Here is a 21,522-nt window from a genome sequence, read left to right on the forward strand (position 1 = left end):
TAAGGTTCAGTGTACATAGCTTTATTAAAGTTCTTTCGATTATTCTGAAAACAATGATAACATGAAAAACACTGGTTTGTATATTTACCAGGCATTGTTGCTAGGTAACACATCAACAGGGTTCAATAAACATTTAATAAAGTCCACAGCAACCAGGGGGTCTATATATCAAAAACAGTGAGATCAAACTGATTAAAAAAAAAAGAAAAGAAAAAAAAAGGCATTTGGTTATGATCTGAACATCTTTTAAATAGAAAATGAATTAAATTCAGAAATTTAAGTGCATTTAAATCAAAACCAGGGATGAGAAATTAATGTACACAAATATTTTCATTTAATTATGTTTAATGGACACCTGATTAGTTTTGGCAAACTATATGCCGGTTTTGTTTTGAGACCAATTTGTTCGCTCACGACTGGCTGTTTAGTAAAAAGCTTCCAACTAGATATTGGACAGACATAAAAGGAAAAAGAACAAACCAACTAACTGTTAAACGATCGATGGACGGAATGTTGGTAATGATACAAGAACAAAATGTCCAAAAAAAAAAAAAAAAGATGACAATGTCCAACTTTAAAGTAAACAAAAATAATCATCTGGCCCTAGCTCCCAAAAATGTTGCAATGTTTAACAAACATGTTTAGCATTAATGGATATTAATGTCCTAAGCTATAGTGGATTAAATCATTAGAGTAATTCTCTCTGGCTTTTACATGTATTCATCACGTGTCCAGAGAGCCCGTTCTAACAGTCATGATTGTGCAGCACTGCAGTATTTTTGGGTAATCGATGGCTCCAAGTCCTACTTGTGAGCCTGGAGCTGAGGTTGCTGGACTAGAGTGTTTGTACAAGAAAGTGTGTTTACCTCTTAAATCTAAGCACAGACCATTATCAGTCTTAGCCCACCTGAGAATTCAGGTTAAGGGCCAAAACGTCACACAGCACTTGAGAGTGTGAGAGCAAAAGCGTGCGCCCTCCCCCTGAGTGCAATTCTGACTTAGGTTTGGAGGATTTGGAGCAGCAGAGTAACCCCGCTGTTTAACAGGCTGTCCTACAAGATTTTAGCTTCTCCAGCTTCTGTCCTCTGCAACAGGTTAAGCTCAGTCCTGAAAGACCACAGTCTGAGGACTTCCTTAAATGCAACCACTGAAAAAACACTCACTCCTAAGGAGGAACCCTAGACGCTCCAAGTGGTATCCAGCTGTTAAATTTAAAGAGTCACTACAAACCTAGACCCCCAAGGCCACAGTTAACCCATGTTTCTTTACTACAATTAAACCTGAGTGCACTCTAAGCTAGCTTGCACTTTTATACAATTCCATCTTTTATTGCTCTGTGGTGGACTGTCTATTTGGAGATTTGGTTTAACCTTGAGTGGAGCTCAAAAATCTACAAATCTAGTGGAAATGCTTGTTTTGAATGCAGAGGAGAAAAGCTGAGAAACTGCTTAAAGGATGGATTAGGCCAGTATAAACTAGTCTGAACCAGTTCATATGGTTTTAGGACAGCCTATTAAACGAGCAGGGTTTAACCTCAGCAACCAGACTGTTTGATGTCACCACCTGACCTCTTAGTCACTTCCATTGTGGTGAATATCTGGAAGAGAGAGGAGACGGTCATTAATACACAGTTTAATCTTAAAGGCCACATCACTGGGAGACGAAAGAAGCTGAAGCTATTAGATTTGAGCTTTATCATCAAACATGTACACACCTCAGCACAGGTAGGGTGTATTCCAATGGTGCTGTCTAACTGCTCCTTTGTGACTCCACACTTCATGGCAGCACCAAAGCCCTGAGTCACCTCTCCAGCGTTAGGGCCCAGGTAGTGAAAACCAATGACACGGTCCTACACACATGCATACATACAAAATCAGCACTTCTGCTGGTGCTTTATGGGCTCAAACTCAAACCGACAAACCTCAGAGGTTGTTGTTTTTTTGTTGTTTTTTTTTTGCATCTTACTTCCTACAAACAAACATCAGGGCAACTGATTTCACCATGGGTGTAGGAAGGCAGGAAATGAGTACAAGACCTGACATTTCTTTAAAATATAAAAACTGTATCCCTGTTTGACAAAAACAACAACAATAATAATAATAATAATAATAATAATAATAAAAAGCAAAAAACCCCGAGTAATAAGCAGAAAATAAGCTTAAGTAACTCCTTTTCTAAGCTGGATACAGTTGTGGTTTTCATTTGAACAGAGCCATGACATTTTTAGATCAAGAGCCTGCTTCAACCACACATGCCATGGTTTCACTGGCATCCCACTGAAAACTACTACTGCATGCATGAAAAAACAGAACAAAAAGGTCTAGGTGAAAAGGAAAACGTTACCACTCACATTGTCCAACTTGTTGCAAATGATCTTGGCATAGCACCTGTTGTTGTCCCTGCCAGGTATGGTGAACTCCAGAGGCCAAAACAGACTGTGAAAAATCTACACATGACAGAACATACTTTTAGTCACTTATATACTGTTTATAGTGAACAGTTTCCTTAATTTAAAAACACTCATACCTCCAGGTTTTCCTCTCCATGATGCTCTATGGCCTTTTCTTCAGAAAGACCACAACTGCCATACTCCAGAGGTGTGAACACAGTAGTAGGGACATTCACATAGTCACACTGCAAATATTTATAAAAAAAAAAAAAAAAAAAAAAAAAAAAAAAAAAAAAAACACAACAAAACCACACATTCATAAGTCCAAGTCATCCTATGAGAACATGCACTATTTAAAAAAAACAAACAAAAAAAACATGGAGAACATTTTTATACAAATACAGTTGGATAGTTAATCAGAATTTAAACAAAGTGTTTCATATTTAATGGAACATAATCAGCTATGAGATGTACACTTGGATAAAGTTCACTTTTTGGCCAAGGTTGTTTATTGACTGCTGCATTATATAACATTATAGCATTCATTTGGCTTATAGATTTATTTAGCATCTAATTATATGTATATTTAATAAGTAATAGTCCTGATCTCATTCAAGATTTCCATGCGAACAAATATACGCTTATAACATACTGTGAATTTAAAATAAAAACTCTTACTCTTAAAGTGATGCTAAAATAAAACTACTTTGTTCCTAAACTGACTGAACACTTTGATTTCAGTAATAGAACTGTGATCGACAATAAGGCATGCACAACATTAAATTACAAGTATCTTAATGCTCATAACAGACACGTGTGTATAAGCACCTTCACAGAGGAACCTGCAAACAGTCTACGAGCCAGCAGTTTTCCAGCCTGAATGGCCACAGGAGTCAGCTCCCACTTGCCCTCCAGGATGTCCCCGATAGCGTAGATGTGTGGAATGTTGGTCTGCTCTTCGTCATTCACTGGGATCTTCCCATTCCTAAAGAGATCACAGTCCCACCCCGCACAATGAGTTTCCAAAAGAAACACAGCACAGAACAGTGACTGTGCTGGAATTACTCACTAATCACATGGACACTGCTACACTGCTAATATCCAACAATATGATTAGAGAGAGAAAATAATATCAAGCTTCAAACTGCTAGTGGAACAAGTGTTGGGTGATTACTGCATCATAACGGAGTGTGTGAGTGTGTGCGCGCACGCATGAGGTGGTCAAAGACTACGTTCACGCACATCAAATTTCGTTTAAGGTTTACATTCAGGTTGCAGCAATATTCCGAATACAATGTTTATATCTGTACAGGCATTGGAATATTCTTGTATACACAGTTGTTGCAAGCATGCCCGAGTTTCCATTCCTAACACCTAGCTTACAGCTAAGAATCTGTTAGCACCCACAATTTCTTGCATGCTGAGCATGTGCATATATCTCCCATCAACTGATTTTCTGAATAAAGGTGTTTACATGCAACAAATTTCAGGATGAAACCAGGCATATTCCAGGGGTGTTAATCAACATTTTTGGATCGCAGCGTTTACACGACTCAATATTAATTCAAATATTCCAAAGTTCAGATTAATATCTTAATACTGATGTGCATTGTAAATGCAGTCATAGATTTTCAGAGTCATATGGCCTCATGTGCTACTCTAATCACCATGTTATGGAGTCACAGTGGGCTCCTTGTTGAAAGGAAAGACTATGTGTACGAGTCAGACACCTTCTGCTTTATAACTTGGACATCAAAGTGATTCCCATAACGTGTTTAATGACATGTGTGCATGATTAACCTTTCAGGAAATGGTGCATATTGTTAATCCCTGCCCAGTTTCAACAACCCTGCTTAGTCAGAACTTTTGTTCACATGCCTGGCAGGCTTTGCTCTCACATACCCAGCCAAAGTAGTAATACTGCTGAATCACGCTGACTGCTGCCAGAGTCAAGTGACCCACTTCTAAATGTTTTCCACAACCCACAAAGAACCAAGTAAACAAATCCTTGAATGAAAGGAGCGACCATAAGGACAAAGCATTTATGAGAAGGAAAGTCAGATAAACGAGGGAGGGACATACTTTGAGTTGACCTTCACCCCAGCCTTGTCTAGACCTATAGATCCTGTACAAGCATCACGACCCACAGCTATCAGTACCTAAGACAAAAGACAAGACTTTTTTAAATTTTCATAAACAGCAAAAAAAAGAAAAGAAAAAAAAAAGCAAATAGCAGTAAAGCAAGCGGCAGGATTCACACTCACAGTGTTGTACTCTCCTTCAATGATCTCATCAGTTTCTGTAGACTTGGCAGTCACTTTCAATCTGCCTGGAGTACCAGCCTCAATCTGCTCTACCTGACACACACACACACACACACCTTTATTTTAAACAGAAAGGGAAACAGAAATCCACACTCATACATAATCAGCTCATAAGAGCATGATGACAAAACATTTGCCTCGGTTCATTACATAATCATAGTGTTCACAATAACACGTTCCACCCATCCTGTTTTATTTCTTCACACACAAAAATATACCTTAATCGGGACAAACTGCCTGAGAAATTTGACCCCGTGTGTCTCCATGTGATCCCCTGCACGGTTGGCCATGTCCTGGTCAAAGCCTCTCAGCAGAATGGAGCGCACCATTATGGTGACATCAAGCCCCAGACCTGCCAGGAATCCTCCGCACTCCAGAGCCACGTACGATGCTCCGATCACCAGCGTTTTACCAGGACAGTAGGACAAGTAGAACAGATCATCACTGCAAGAGAGATTTATGCACAATCATACGAGTGAGTGAGCAAACGGGCACCCTGGGAATGAACACTACATACTACAGTTGGTCATTCATTATTAATAAATCATTAACTAATTAATGATCAGCAAGCTTCCTGCTTTGAAAAAGAACAGTATCCGCTAAACAGGAGCTTATGCAACATGAGCGGACATTCATTTTCTAAAATGACTAGCATGTCCATGAGAAATCACTACACTCTTAATACAGGCTTGAGTGATCTGCACAGAACCCTGACCTCAATCCCATTGAATATTTTTGGGATGAACCGGAATGCTGACTGTGCCGTGGGTTTCCTCACCCTTCATCAGTACCCAACCTCACTAATGTTCTTGTGGCTGAATGGACAAATCCTCACAGCCACATACAAAAATCAAGTGGAAAACATGCCCAGAAGACTGGAGATTATTATAATGGTAAAGGGGGGCTAAATGTACAATGGGATGTCTGAAAAGCACACACATGCACCATACACACACAGTCAAAAGTTTGGAGACACTTGACTGAAATGTTTCTCATGAGCTTAAAAACTATGATTAAATATTTGAAATCAGTGTTGTAGACAACAATATAATTGTGCCAACATAGTTTTGTAATGAAAGAAGTTAATGACATTTTATTTACAAAAAAAAGTTGTATGATTTGGAGCAAAATATTAGAGAAGCAGCCAATAAGTGTGCAGCGTAGGTGTGAACTCCTTTAATACTGTTCAAAAAGCACCTCAGGGAGATTCCTCAAGAAATCAGTTGAGAAAACGCCAAGAATACATTTCTGGAAATTCTAAGCAAAAAGGGCGTCTGCTTTGAAGATATTCAATTATTTTGGGGTTTTTTTTTTTAAATCACAACATAATTCCCATAGCTCCATTTGTGTTCTCCAGAGTTTTGATGTTTCTTATTAATCTAAAATGTGGAAAAATAAAAGTAAATAATGATTGTCTAAACTTTTGACTGGTTGGGTGTGTAATATTTTATATTACATTATAGTATACTACACACACACAGTTGTAATATCAGGTGTCCACATACTTTTTGCCCATATAGTGCATGTTAAACATTTACACTGGTTTCATTTCGCCAGCTGAAACTTGAATTCACAAGGTTCCAGACTGTTTGTGAGAGGCAACCATTCATTTCCTAGGTCAGTTCCAGTGACAACAAGAAACATGGTACACGTTATTGGAATTTAGATTTTAATTTCAACCAAAACATTAATAACATGGTATAGCAACAAATCCAAAAGATTAAGTCAGTAAACTTCACAGCTGTAGCTTGTGGTAACAACTTACTTATTACTAGTGAGAACGCAGTGTGAGAAGTCGATGTACATGTCCATACATAAAATGAATGAACATGAGCCAAGCACATTCCCTGACCACCGGCAAAAAGACTAAAGCTCCCGTATCCATCCCCCCTTCGAGGCCAGTGCAGTTTAACCAAGCTCCATGTTGAGATGTTTTGCATTAAGCTAGGCTCTCATGAGACAACAGCTTATGTGCGTGTGAGATCTTTCCTGTGCGTTTCTGGTCTTCAATAACACACTCACCTGGTGATGCAGTATTCTTTGTCTCCAGGGATGCCCAGGTAGCGCGGCCGCTCTCCTGTTGCCAGCACAAACTTGGCTGCAGTGTAGAACGTCTCTTTGCCTCGCTTGTTTGTGGCCTGAAGGGAAAGATCAGAGCTTCATGAACGTCATGAAAAAGCTGCCGTTATTAGTAAAAGTCTTAATTCTTAAGCAAAACCTACAACAGGAGGCCACTAGCCAGTTTACATAGTACAGAAGCAGGACAGAATTAGTCCGATCGATTTAACACAATCACTGTTTTAGCAGCTACGTTAGAAACACATCTGAGAATTTAATCAACAAGACACCAACCTTGATTTTGTGTGGCTCCACAAACTCTGCATAAGCATTCGTATATTCAACGCTCTTGTCACGTAAAGACACTCTGTAGCCCCAGTTCAAAGAGCCGATGTAGTTATTCACGGCAGTCTTCATCGTTTCCCAGTTATGACTTACTGCATGGAAGAAAGGGACAGATTTATCGACCACTAAATTAATTCAGCACGTTTTATTCAAGGCAGTAAAACTCCAACAAAAGGTGCTCAAGACAAAATCTAAGCCCAAACATGAGTCAAGACAATGCAGAAATCATTACAGCATAAACCCACATAACTAGCACAGTTCCTATTTACAGAGGACATTTCATCACAACTGACCACTTTGGAAACTACAGCTGAGCATTCGGCTTGTAAACAGCACAACACAACAGAATGTACTTCACCAATTTGAACAAAATACTACAGATACTGTAAAATAATTCATTTTAAGTTTAATAAATGTAATCAACATTTTAATGCTATGATCCTAGTTTGTTCATCCCTAAGCCTTCCCACAACAGTGATCAGTTATGCACTGAGGGGGATGACCAGAAAAAAAATAAATCTATTCGTACTTCGTCCCTGTTCTGAGAAAAACGTAGCTAAGCCACGTAGCACACAGCGTACAACAGCGGTTCTCACCTGCCTCACTGAACTCCCAACCAAATTTTCGGGCATCCTCCAGAGCAGTGTGCAGCAGGGCAGTCTGATGCATCAGCTTCTTAGGAATACAACCCACGTTCACACATGTGCCACCCAAACCTAGACACGATAGTCAGGCACTGTTATGCTTAAAGCCAAAAAATACTACATGTTATGTTTAGTATTTTGTCCCTCATATCATACAATATCCAGCATTACTTACCCCAAGTCGTGCCCAAAGGTGTGGGAACAACATAATCTAAAACCATGACCCTCTTCCCCAAGGCAGCTGCTTCCTATAGAACACAACAGAAGGAGACCAAATTACGATGTGAACGTATATTAGTAGGGTATACATGATAATAGGTTTGTTTAGTTTATACTTTATTGTACTTAAGAAAGGAAATTCATCAGTTTTTCTTTAACCTCACTTCTCATTACCAATCAGGTAAAATGCTGTAAACCTCTGGCCACCAAAAACGTTTGAGATTACACTAAAACCAAAGTGAATCTGGCACACGTGTCTAAATGTAGGTTAGAAGTGACTCAAACTCACAGCACGGTGAGAGATGAAGTTAGTGTGGAGCGGCGTTTACTGCGAACCGAGTCGCTCTAAAAGACTAATCAGTCACACAGCTTTACCGTCCCAAAAGCAACGAGCCAAAATAAAATCTAAATCTTTAGTGTCGGTTGGGTTGCATTTTTAAAACCTCTGAAACATGAATATAAGACATTTTATTAAGGCCTTATTTTTACATGAAGGAATTTAAGACATTGAGACTTAAGGACCTGCAGAAACCCTGATATTTACAGCTACTTCTTGCTCTTTAAAATATTAATAGACACTGCTCACTCTGCATTGTCATAATCAAAAATGATCATTTGTATCAGTCACCTTTGAGCAAGCCAGACCTCCAGAGCCACCCCCTATCACAATGAGGTCATAGTCATACGCCGTGCTCTCCGCTCCCAGCAGCTGCTGTAGGTGGCCATCTTTATATGCCTGTTACCATGATACAGAGAAATAATTATCATAGGCACAAAAAACAGTGATAAGAGGTAATCACAATAAGGGTACTCATCCATCATTCATTTCAATTACAAAGGACTTTTGTTCCCCATTACTTTAAAGCATCATATTGAAAGGGCACATATCTGCACTGTTGGCTGATTAAGCTGTTGGACCTACGACCAAGATAACAGGGAAAAAAAGGGGAGGGGGGGGGGGGAGTACCGTCTTGTCAGATTTGTAGATATTAATGACTACTACTGTCTACTGCCTGCCCAAGTCCTACTAAATGCACTGAGGTTATTTTACAATCTAATCTTTTTATCTGGAGTCCATTTAAAACCAAGTTATTCAACCTTCAACCCAGACTTTCACACTGAATACAAAAAGGGTTGCTACTGAACATGGTTAAGTGAACAGTGACAAATGAGGCTGCATAATTTAACTAACTGATGCACAGTTACAATTTATGAATGATAAAGTTGAGGTTTGGCTCTCTGTTGGGAAGCAGTCAGTTTAATTATGCACAACTTGCGAGTTAATTTGGAACTTTGGAAAGCTTCAAAAGTTGTGTTAAAGCTTCAAAAAGAGGTATTCCCTGCACCGTCGGATTCTGGGGTCTTCAACTGGCATTTTAAGTCTGGATGTGGACTCAGTAAAGCATTTCAGCAGATCAAACCTGGTGCTTGGAAAATACTGTAGCAGGGACAATTAATGTATGAACAACTGAACCGTCGTGGATTCCATATCTTGGCTTGATGTGGCCAATCATGCACATTTATGCCAATCATGTACCAAAAAGCAGTTTGAAAAAGCAAAGTTTTCACAGACTTTCATAATGGCTTTGAAAAATATATTTTTACATTTAATTTACCCTCTCTAGTCAGATTACTGAAGTGTCTTGCTAAAACAGAATGCTCGAGATGTTTCACATTCAAAACAGATGCCATATATTTTATATTTTTATATATATATATATATATATATATATATATATATATATATATATATATATATATACACACACATATACACACACACACCGAGCCAGAACACTCAATTTTCAGTTGAATTCCCTTGAGATCATATGCAATAAAAGCATAACTCATTCCTGATAAAAAGCAACAGAGAACTTGTGCATTACATCCTACAGAACCAGCACAAAATAACCATAGCAGCACTCCAGGGTAAGTGTTGGTTTTTGTTAGGAGCGATTACCTGCATGGTCTTGTCGCAGCCTCCTACATGTGTCTTGTTGACAAAGACATTGGGGACCGTTTTCTGTCCAGTCATCTCAGTCAGCACACCCTGGTAGCTGGAGCCATTCTCTGAAAAACATGCCAGTGCAGTGTAATACAGCTGCTCTTGTTTCACATGGAACATGAAGCGCTATTGTAACGTGCCAACTCTGGGTAAAGCTTCTAGTGACCGCATGTTTCATCTTCCCTTTATCTTCCCTTGTTGTTTGATAAAAACCTGTCTCATATGCAAGAGATCTTTTATTTGCACCCCTCGGGAAGGATGAGGTTGAGATAGGAAAAAGACACTGCTGAACAATAGGCTGACAGCTTAATAAGCTGCAAGTTTACACAATGCAAACAAGGAGCCTTGGGTGAATCGTACATTATTATACTCTTAGTTTCGCAGGTTTGTGAAGTCAGAAACACACAAAATCATCAGTGTGATTTTAAGCTGGTAAATAACCAATTAAATAGTAAAAATATATATAGCATATGAGGCCAACTATTTCATTGACACTACCTTGCTTGAATGATATTTACACTGCATCACATGCCTTTGTGTGGGAATATAAAGGAAAAGCACGGATGAATAAGACACGCAAGAACTGAAAACAGGATCACAGAAAGACAGTAGTCAGGAGGGGAGAAAGAGTAATAAATGATTTGAGAGTTTAAAGGCTCAAGGAGAGACAGGAACAGATAAGCACCGCCAGGCAGAGCAGTGGTGAATGACTCAGCAAGTTTTGCAAGGTGGCTGTAGTAGCTATTCTCAGATCTGACACTCCTTTATGTCACACTAGCACTGGAATTACAAACTGTAGTACATTGATAAAAACTGCTGTCAGGTTTGTGGACTACTGAGCACCAACTACACAAACCATATTTAAACATCTGCAGTGTTAGATTTCAATACAAACCTTAATGTGAGCACATGGTGTTACATAAGAGGAACACATCCCTTTGCTGCAGTGAAAGGGTTTCCAAATAACGTACAAAATACCACACACACGTCAGCAGAAGAGGAAAAAGCAAGAAATCAATTACAAGAGGGAGCCAAACAAACTTGACACAATAATTACATCCATTACCGAAATGGAAGTAGAAAGCAGCCTAAAATCACATTAGAACAAAGCTAAACAACGTTAGGAAGAGTAAACAGCACAAGGCAGTTTCCTGTGATGGCCTCATACGCAGAAATAAGACCAGCATATTTAGTAATCTTATTTAATGCACAGCAGTGCACAGGAGGCCATCCACCAAAAACCAGTGACTGGGTAGGAAAAAAAACAGTCACCGAAGCAACCAAGAGGCTGAGCATAACTCTGAAGGACGTAGAGATATCATATTATATGGGAAAAGCTGTTCAGGACAGCCATAGCCCAGACACTCTACTAGATTAGAAGATTAGAGAGAATTAAGGAGAAAAAAAAAAAAAAAAAACCCATATGAAATCAGACACATCCAAGGTTCTCTGGTCTGATTAGACTAAAACTGAACTTGGTAGAATCAGATTGTGGGAATACCATTCTTCAGCAGGGACTGGGAAACGGTTCCTCTCTCACTTGAGACTTAAGCCGCGTTTCCACAGCAGGAACTTTCCCCAGGAACTAGGGACTTTGAGGTACTCTCTTTCCACCGCCGGGACCAGGGTCTAAATTAAGTTCCGGGTAAAATATTTCCCCCTCAGAAAGTCCCTACTTGAGAGGTGGTACTTTTTCAAAAGATCAGGACCTGGGGGGGGACTTGGGCGCTGAACATGCTGATAGGTTGAATGCACGCAGCATTTTTTCCCCCAACCACCATTTTTAAAAGTCTGGTGCGGTGCATAAAGTAACACTTTATTGCGATTCGAATCAACACAATGGAATTTCTTAAAAAAAATATAGGACTGACAGACCGAGGACAAGGTTCAGGCCTTATTAAGTATTTGTGCCGAGGATGAAATACAGCGGGAACTGGAAACGGCGACCCGCAATGACAAAGTATACTTAAAAATATCAAGCATGTTAAGCAAGCTGGGTGTTGTTCACACAGGATAACAGTGCGGAGAGAAGCTCTTGCACACGTTCGTCTCAGTCAGCTCAGCAATAGCTGATAAAATCTGTTTGCTTACTTTAAATGTAGCATTATGAACTCTCTTCACTACCACTGCTCGTCTCTTTTCCAGCATTTTCTCAATGACCACATTAGCAAAGCAATACGTCATAATCAACAGCAGCACAGCTTGAATCTCCTCCATGCTTGTTGTTGCTGCAGTGTCGTTATCAGATTTCAAAAAATAGACTGTTTTAAAAACAAAACTTTATCCAAAGATATCAGAGCCTGCTACATGTTATGAGCTGAGCAAACATTTTACATTATTACATGATTAAAATCAGCTTATTTTGTGTCAGTTTGATTGTAGCATACTTTGAGGCATCATTTCCTCACCAAGGGCTTGTCGCACGCAGTCATACGTCACCAGACTAATTTGCCTAATCTTCATGGTACTTTAGACCACAATGGAAACATAGAAAACAAAAGGTCTGGAGGAGTCAAACGGTCCCTTGAAAAAAAGAAAAAAAAAAGTTCTTGGGACTAATTGTTCTGGGTAATTTAGGTGGAAACGTGGCTTATGGTGGAGATTCAGGGTTGAACACGACAATGACCCTAATCGTATTACAAAAGCTACACTGAAGTTGTTTAAACAACTAAAGTTGTTTTTTTGCCAAGATGAATGCATCCAGATATGTACAGCTGATAAAGACACATCCCAGAAGACACGCAGAACCACCCTTGGCTTCCACTGTGGCTACAATTATTGACTGGAAGTGCTGGATTCTTATGCAAATCAACAAATGTTAGATATACTGTGCAAATCAAATGGTTAAAAAACGTGAAAAATTTCCCTGTTTTATTGCTTAATATAGCCAGCAATAACCATTTGTAAAGATCTTCCATATTTACCACAAACTGAAACTTTGTGATATGTCTGACAACATATTTGTTCCTCTACCCGCATTTCATAAAAAAGAAAAATCTTATCTCCTGCATTATATAGTTGGTATGCCGTTCTTACTCACAAGTGATGCACCCTCAACAACTGTATGACATTTCATTCCTTCCAGGATTTCACAATTGCAGAAATTAATGCAAAATCTGCAATATTCAGAGGAGCTTACAATTTGTACAAAAATTTACTGCAGATTTTCCACACATTTGGGCCAAGACAAGTCACTTGACATCACCATAATGTGTATTCAGCCAAATCCCTCTTAGATTCACATGCGTTGAACATGATTACAGCTAAAAGGTGAAGACCATGCAAAACAACTTCATGCAGTTGCAATTTTGCAAATTTAAGTAACTTTCCACAAAAACAACAGACAGAAATGACACAATGACAGGCTGAGGCTGGGACTATGCTGTGCTACAGAATACTATGCATTACATATCGCTAGTTTAACTCCAGAAACCTCTTCAGCATTCGGCAATACGCGTACATGTCGACGTTGAAAGCTGTAATTATCTTAAATGAAATACTGTCTAGGCGTGATATCTTCTAGGCATTTTACAGATGCAGCAGCATAAGATTCGCCATGATTAGGACAAAACCACAACTCCACGGAAGCAGATTTCAAAACGATCCGTCTAGATCTGACTGTGGAAAACAGTATTGAGTTGTGTCTGAGTATACAATACAACATGACAATGCCTTGTCAAAGCTGTCACTGACTGATTAATTGAACAAGATGCACCTCAGCACAGTCATAAAAAACCTGACAAGTCAGACAAAGTCTGTCTCTCCCACCCCACAAGAAGTTTTAGCTAATGTAACGCAGCATGTATGACAAAGCTAGTTAACTGCAATAATACAGACTAAGTAACCAATAGCTGAATGATCATTATCCTCTAGGAAAGTTTCTAATATAGCACATAGTCTTGCACCCTTTACAAAAAGTCAAGTCATTGGTGAACATTCAGCTACAGGTTTAGAGTTCTGTCCTTGCATTACCCGCAAGAGATATTCAACTGTGTGTCGTAAACAGGAGAGTTGCAGGCCATCTTTGCGCTAGACTTTATTTTTGCTCGGTTTTGTCAGAGTTTCCACATATCTGATTCAGGAAAGACAATCGGTCACGCATACACAATAATTAACCTGCCTAGTAAAATTAGATCATTCCTTAGCTGATCCGATGTGTGTTGTGCAGCAGGCGTCTGGATTGGGAAGTGTGTGCTATAGGTACAGCGTCAAGGTGTGTCACACCACCGTGAAGTGCATTACATGTAAACATACATGCCAAATGAAAACTTGTTTTAAGGAGAAAGTAAAAAAATAAAATAAAAATAATAATTAAAAAATCAATAAGGTATAAAGCTTTTTTCTCTCCTTTCCTTTGTTTAATTGCAGAATGTATTTTCTAGTTGTTGAATGTATTGCAACTAGAATATAAAACGAATAGCCCAAACACGAAATCATGTCTTGGGCACCCGGGCTACTGTTAGGCTATTTGCCCACTCCTTGTTAAAATACATGCTGTGTGGTTTATAAAAATAAAACCTGTCAGCAGTTAAGCCCTGTGTACGCTGTGTTCGCAGACAATGTAATAGGAAGATCTTATCTTTTCCATTTGCCTTTATTATCTGGTGTTCCTCCAAAGTCATTTGTTTGCGATTGCGTTCGTATGCTATTTAATGTTGCAATACATATTGCGCCAGGCAATTCTGAGAAAGTAGAGTCATGCTTACCAATCAGATCCAGCTCCAAGACTTCACATGTCACATTCAGCTCCTCAAAGAGCGCCTTCACCTGAAGTAAACCGAAACGACACAGTCAACCCCTATCAGAATCAGCCAAAGGTTTATACAGGTCACTAACCTAGCTCTGGAGAGGTATGGCCATAATCAGTCAAAAGAATGATCTAAAGTGCTAAAGAAGTTGTATTAGTTGTTGTAAGCACTGCGGTAAAAATTCTCTCTCTAATAAATAAAAAACGGCACATGCTGACTTAACGGTTAGCAAGTTTGCCTCACACCACCAGGGTTGGGGGTTTGATTCCCAACCATGCCCTGTGTGTGTTTGCATGTTCTCCCCATGCTGTGGGGGTTTCCTCCGGGTACACCGGTTTCCTCCCCCAGTCCAAAGACACGCATGTTAGGCTGATTGTCTGTAGTGCATGGATATGTCTGTGAGTGTGCCCTGCGATGGATTAGCACCCTGTTCCAGGTATACCCCACCCTGTACCCCATGCTCCCTGGGACAGGCTCCAGGTTCACCACGACCCTGTAGAATAAGCGGCATGGAAAATGATTCACAAGAAGGGGGTGGGGGGTAGGGGTTGGACAGTGAATAGTGCAGGGTTTTAATTAAACTCAGTCAGGTGTTTACCTTGCAAAACAATATGATCACCTCAAACAATGGCAAACCAGTTATCATGTTATGAAATATTAATATTGGCACACGACTGATAAGGACATTTCCAAACCGAGTTTAGACACAAACATAAATGAAGACAGACAGATGGGGTGGATCAGGGAGTCTTTACAGGTAGACTGCAACCACCACGACCTCTACACTACTAATAATGGAGCTCAGTTTACACACTGCTTTATACTACTGTAATACCATTGATCACAGCTATCGAGGATTTATAACTGCAGTACCACATGAAAGGAGACTGGGTTACAGAAGCAGCAGACCCGTCATTTAGACTCAAACACATTTCCGGGTACAGGGTCACTTTAAACCATGTCCACACACACACAAACTATAGGATCCTAAAGCCTGCTACCTAACTACACTACTATTTTCAACGCTTTATTAAATAAGTAAGAACGATTAATAACAGGTATGAAATGGGTAAACTAGCGGCATTTTTACATGACAAGCTAGCTAATACGCCGTGGAGTTGAACTCGAACTTTCTGTATCCCTCCACTGCTGCGGCGCCATTTCTTATTCTTACAAGCTAATTAGTGTCAGTTAGCCGGGCCAAGCTAGCGGCACGAGCTCTTCTCAGACAGCGAGCTAACACGCTAACACTAACTAACTAACTAACTAACTAACTAACTAACTAACTAACTCACACACACTTACCTTTTTACAGAAGGGACAGTAGCTTTTGCTGAAAATCACAACGCGATTGGTGTCGACGAGCTCCTGTATCCGGGCTTTAATCTGCCCGTGCTCGGTCTCTACCGGCGGCATGATTAGACTGGAACAGAGTCAGACTGATTACTATCTGGGAAAGTGGCTAACGAAGTTCTTACCGAACTCTTCCGACTCAAACTGGAGCGATACTGAGAGAAAACAAGCTCAAGTCAACAAAACACGACTAACAGAAGAACAAACGACAATGTGCACGCATTATTTCCCGCACAGATCTTCACGGGCCATCTTCCTATAGGTCTGTACGCCTCGAACTTGCCGGTGTGTATATATAAACCCCGGGAACGCGAGAGCTGCGCCAGCCCTGCCGAATCAAGCGGGGCGATGACGTCACCGTGACTGGCTGATCGTGTTTGAAGCCGTCCATGAGGCACACGTTTCTGAACATATATTAATAAATTACTAATCCGATTTCATATAGAATGTTTGAATTTCGATTACTGAAACGAAGCGAAATTAAATCGAATGAAATATAAAAAGAACAGAAGTTGAATTAAACAATTTTTTTAAAGGCCCATCAGGCAATGTCTGAAGACAACTAAATATTTTTTTGTGGCGCAACGCTGCCACCTGGTGGTAGAAAAATGCTTTCGCAAAATGAGCAATGAGCTGTTGTATCCCTTTTAATGTAGCTTTGCGTGAGCGGTTTAAATATACTCACTGAGCACTTTATCAGGAGCATAAAGGTTTATTGTAGTCAAAAAAAAAAAAGAATAGAATGTGAAACAAAATCAGGGCTGGAAAATACTTGAGAAATTCTGCTTCATTAGTATAAAGTAATATCTATCTATCTATCTATCTATCTATCTAGACAGACAGACAGACAGACAGACAGACAGATAGATAGATAGATAGATGTAGGCTTGCCTTCTTCTCATAGTGCAGCCTGGTGCCAGCTCTTCCCCAGGTAACCAGCGCACACACAGCCAGCTGTCCTCATGATGCAAAAGAAAACATGATTCTTCAGACCAGGTCACCTTCTTCCATTGCTCCATGGTCCAGTTCTGATGCTCATGTGTTAGTTAGTTACAGTTACATTTATATAGATTTTACATTGTATGGGGGAAATCTCCTCAACCATCACTAGTGTGTAGCATCCACCTGGATGATGCGACGGCAGCCATAGTGCACCAGAACCTCCAACACACACCAGCTATTAGTGGAGAGGAGAGTGATGTAGCCAATTCAGAGAAGGAGATTATTACAGGGCCATGATAGAGAAGGGCAAATGGGGGAATTTCACCAGGACACCAGGGTTATATTCCTACTCTTTACAAGAAGTGTCCTGGAACCACAGAGAGTCAGAACCTTGGTTTAACATCTCATCTGAAGAAAAGTGCTGTTTTTACAGTATAGTGTCCCCATCACTATTCTGAGGCATTAGACCCCACACTGACCACAGGGTGAGCAGCCCCTGCTGGCCTCACTAATACCACTTCCAGCAGCAACCTTAGTTTTCCCCATTAGCTCTCTCATCCAGGTACTGGCCAGACTCAACCCTGCTTAGCTTCAGTGGGAAACCAGGCAAGAGCTGCAGGGTGATATGACTCTGGCAATCACGTGCCCTTTGTAGGTGCTTTCGGCTGTGGACAGGGGTCAGCATAGACACTCTGATAAGTATGCTGACTCCACAGCTCCATACGCAAATGCCTTGTGTATTCTGACACCTTTCTATCATAGCCAGCATGAACTTTTTCAGCGATAGGTGCGACAGTAGTTCTTCTGTGGGATCAGACCAGATGGGCTAGCCTTCGCTCCCCCTGTGCATAAGTGAGCTTTGGGCACCCATGACCCTGTCACTGGTTCACCGGTTGTTCTTCCTTGGACCACTTTTGTTAGGTACTAACCACTGCTTACCAGGAACACCCCATAAGACCTGCCATTTTGGAGATACTCTGACCCAGTCATCTAGCTATCCAAAAAATTGGCCCTTGTCAAATTTGCTCAGATCCTTACACTTGCCCATTTTCTATCTATCTATCTATCTATCTATCTGATATCTGATATCTATTCTCAAAATACTTGAGAAATTGTGCTTCATTAGTATAAAGTAATATACAGTATATCTATATCTATCTATCTATCTATCTATCTAGACAGACAGACAGACAGACAGATAGATAGATAGATAGATAGATGTAGGCTTGCCTTCTTCATAACTGTTGCATAACTGTTGGGACCAGTATCTATCTATCTATCTATCTATCTAAAACACTTTTTGCTGGCTTGAAATGTTCCATTTTAGTCAAAATTAATTAAACCACAAAAAGTCAGATTTATTTAATTTGTTAAATCATTCATTCTTCCTCACCTAAAACAAGCCTGTCTTGGTTAAAAATAAAGTGGAATATTAATCACTGTAGCTATTTTGGAACAGTACCCCCTTGGCTACAATATGAAATAAAGCATCAGTGGGTGGGTGGGAAGAGCTCTAATTAAACGGCATGAAGAAGCAGTCAGTGAGGGGTGCTTGTTTGTAAACTCCCCTCTGCTGACTTGAAGCTCTGCTGGGCGGAACTGTGGATGCTTATGTGCATTCTGACAGTAATGATGACACTATAAGCTATCATCAGACAGCACTGTCTATTCTCCTGCTTCTCTCTACACAGTAATAGGTGAGCGGATGTACCAGGGTACATCCAGGGTTTTCCAGGTTTGCAGGCCAAAATGAGCCAACAGTTCCATGGTAATTAAAATTAGTCCATTTCCAAACGCAAAATAAAACCCATCCCAACAGCTCTAGGAGGAGTTCCGACTGACCCTGCACACTCTTTCAGATGTTCTTTACCAATCCTACTCACTCCCAGAGAAACTCTTGACCAATCCCACACATTCCCTCAGACTCTCTTAACCAATCCTACCTGCTCCTACAGACAGTCTGGACCACAGGCTCCTGCAGAAATTTTTACCAATCCCACCCACTTAAACAGAAAGTTTAATCAGTCCTACCCACTCCCACAGCCACTCTTGAACAATCCCACCCACTACCACGGCTACTCTTGACTAATCCCACCCACTACCATAGCCACTCTTGACTAATCCCACCCACTACCACAGCCACTCTTGACTAATCCCACCTGCTCTTGCATTTGCTGTATTATGTTATTATTTGCACCATCCTGCAAATTTTCTAACAAATGTAGTTGGCTCTATTTTCCAAAATATAAACAAATTAGTAATGTTTTTTATATGATTGCCCACATGAAAGTAAAAACAGCCTGGTCCAATGACTTTTTTGTCTAATCTCTCTCTCTCTCTCTCTCTCTCTCTCTCTCGCTCGCTCACTCGCTCTCTCTCTCATTATATACATATGAAGAGATAGAGAGAGATGTGTTAGGTAATATTTATACAGTATATAAAGTATAGAAAATTCTAAATGGCTCACACACTTTCATTCATATATATATATATATATATATATATATATATATATATATATATATATATATATATATATATATGATGGTACAGTTGATGGTAATCTCCAGCACCATTGTATAATAATTTAAAGTATCAGAACAGTAGTCACCCCTGGTAGACCCCTGGTTACACTCCAGTATTCCTTTGAGTATTCTTAGGATCACTGGATATTAGCAGCACAATGGCACAAAATTGTGCCATCCAAATGGATTTTCTATCTCATTAGAACCCAGAGCTATCGAGCGGATGTTCCTGAATACTGCTAAATCCACTGTTTGTTTGCAGTTAATCATATTTACACAGAAGATAACCTATAAGGCCTGCTAGGACATTTCTGGGAACGAAAGAAATTGCATGTCTATCCTTATTCGCACCACTCTAGCTAATGGTAGCTAATTAACTAAACATTTTCCAGCTGTCCCCCCCCCCTTTTAATTCAAAATTGTTGCTAATATTAGGTAATCTGGTTGTGTTGTTATTGACCTGATTGCAGGGAGAAATGTCAACTTGAATGTTATTATCTCAGTAGAATAAGTGTCAGCTGGACAGACGGGTCTAACTCACTCCCAGGAAGCTGACAGAAATGTCTGACTCTCAGACAACCATCTGAATTTATAGAGGTCTAAGCCAGCTACAAGAACAGCAGAATGCATAACTGTTGGGACGTTAAACCTCTGTCATTGGTAATGTGTCTCTAACTGTCTCCTACGCTGTATAATATTTTTGAATGACTATCATGATAACTGAAAGACAGCTACTGATATGATAGGTAATGTAAAATATCTCTGACAGCTATTCAACAAAATTAACAGGTGGAGGAGCTAAAGACTTTTTTTTTTTTTTTTTTTTAAAGCAGTGGATAAGCTTGGAAAATTGTTTTCCAAGCTCTAACTTCTCTAACTTTAAGTTAATTGTAATTAATATTACAGACAACAAGGTGTGAATAAATACGGCAGAATATATACTCAGACAGCCCTGTAATAATTCATTCATTAATTTGTCTTCATTAACTGCTTTTTTCTAACCAGGGTATCAGTGGAATAATAATAATAATAATAATAATAATAATAATAATAATAATAATAAGTTTATTTGTATACATCTATCATATCAAAGTGTATAAACACCTAATAAACACCTAATAATAATATAAATATATAAACACCTAATAATAATAAATTGTATAAAGATATATACAGGGCCCACCATTAATATTGGCACCCTTGGTAAATATGAGCAAGAAGGCTGTGAAAATTGTCTTTATTGTTTAATCATTTGATCTTTTTTTTTTTTTTTTTTTTAAAAACCCACAAAAATACTCTGCTCTCATGGATATCAAACAATTGCAAACACAACAGAGGTTTATCAAAAAAAAATATCTTTGTTAAATATAGGTGTGCAACAATTATTGGCACCCTTATGAATTCATATGAGAAAAAATATATTTGAAGTATATTCCCACTGATATTTTACATTTGTTTTTGTACACCTGGGTGACTAAGATAAGGAAATTGTTCAACCATAACTTCCTGTTTCACAGGTTATAAATATGAGGCCAAATCCTCTTAGTCATACATAACAATGGGTAAGACCAAGGAATATAGCTGTGATGTGTGGCAAAAGGTTGTTGAGCTTCACAAAATGGGAAATGTCTATAAGAAAATAGCACAAGCATTGAAAATGCCCATTTCCACCATCAGGGCAATAATTAAGAAGCTCCAGTCAACTGGAAATGTTAGGAATCAATCTGGAATTGGACGTGTGTATATATTGTTTCAACGCACTGTGAAGAGGATGGTTCGAGTGGCCAAAAAATATCCAAGGACCACAGCTGGAGAATTGCAGAAGTTAGTTGTGGCTTGGGGTCAGAAAGTTGTTTGGAAGGGTTTCAACAAAAAAGCCTCTACTCTCATCCAAAAAGAAACTCAAGGGTCTTCAGTTTGCCAGACACTACTGGAACTTCAAATGGGATCGGGTTCTAGGTTCAGATGAA

General features: G+C 39.5%; 1 protein-coding gene across 1 annotated transcript; it reads right to left on the reverse strand.

The window, feature by feature from the left end:
- Positions 1-16,431, reverse strand: txnrd3 (thioredoxin reductase 3). Its single transcript, XM_053636358.1, has 16 exons — positions 16,038-16,431; positions 14,691-14,751; positions 9,940-10,049; positions 8,608-8,715; positions 7,936-8,008; positions 7,713-7,832; positions 7,066-7,208; positions 6,736-6,851; positions 4,932-5,157; positions 4,654-4,746; positions 4,472-4,548; positions 3,218-3,374; positions 2,527-2,634; positions 2,351-2,446; positions 1,715-1,849; positions 1-1,597 (listed from the first exon to the last, which is right to left on the reverse strand). The coding sequence occupies exons 1-16, from the start codon at positions 16,146-16,148 to the stop codon at positions 1,535-1,537; spliced, it is 1,797 nt and encodes a 598-aa protein (XP_053492333.1). The 5' UTR covers positions 16,149-16,431; the 3' UTR covers positions 1-1,534.
- Positions 16,432-21,522: the final 5,091 nt, after the last annotated feature.

This window comes from Ictalurus furcatus, chromosome 11 (assembly GCF_023375685.1).
Source record: "Ictalurus furcatus strain D&B chromosome 11, Billie_1.0, whole genome shotgun sequence".
In the NCBI taxonomy this organism is placed as follows: Eukaryota; Metazoa; Chordata; class Actinopteri; order Siluriformes; family Ictaluridae; genus Ictalurus; species Ictalurus furcatus.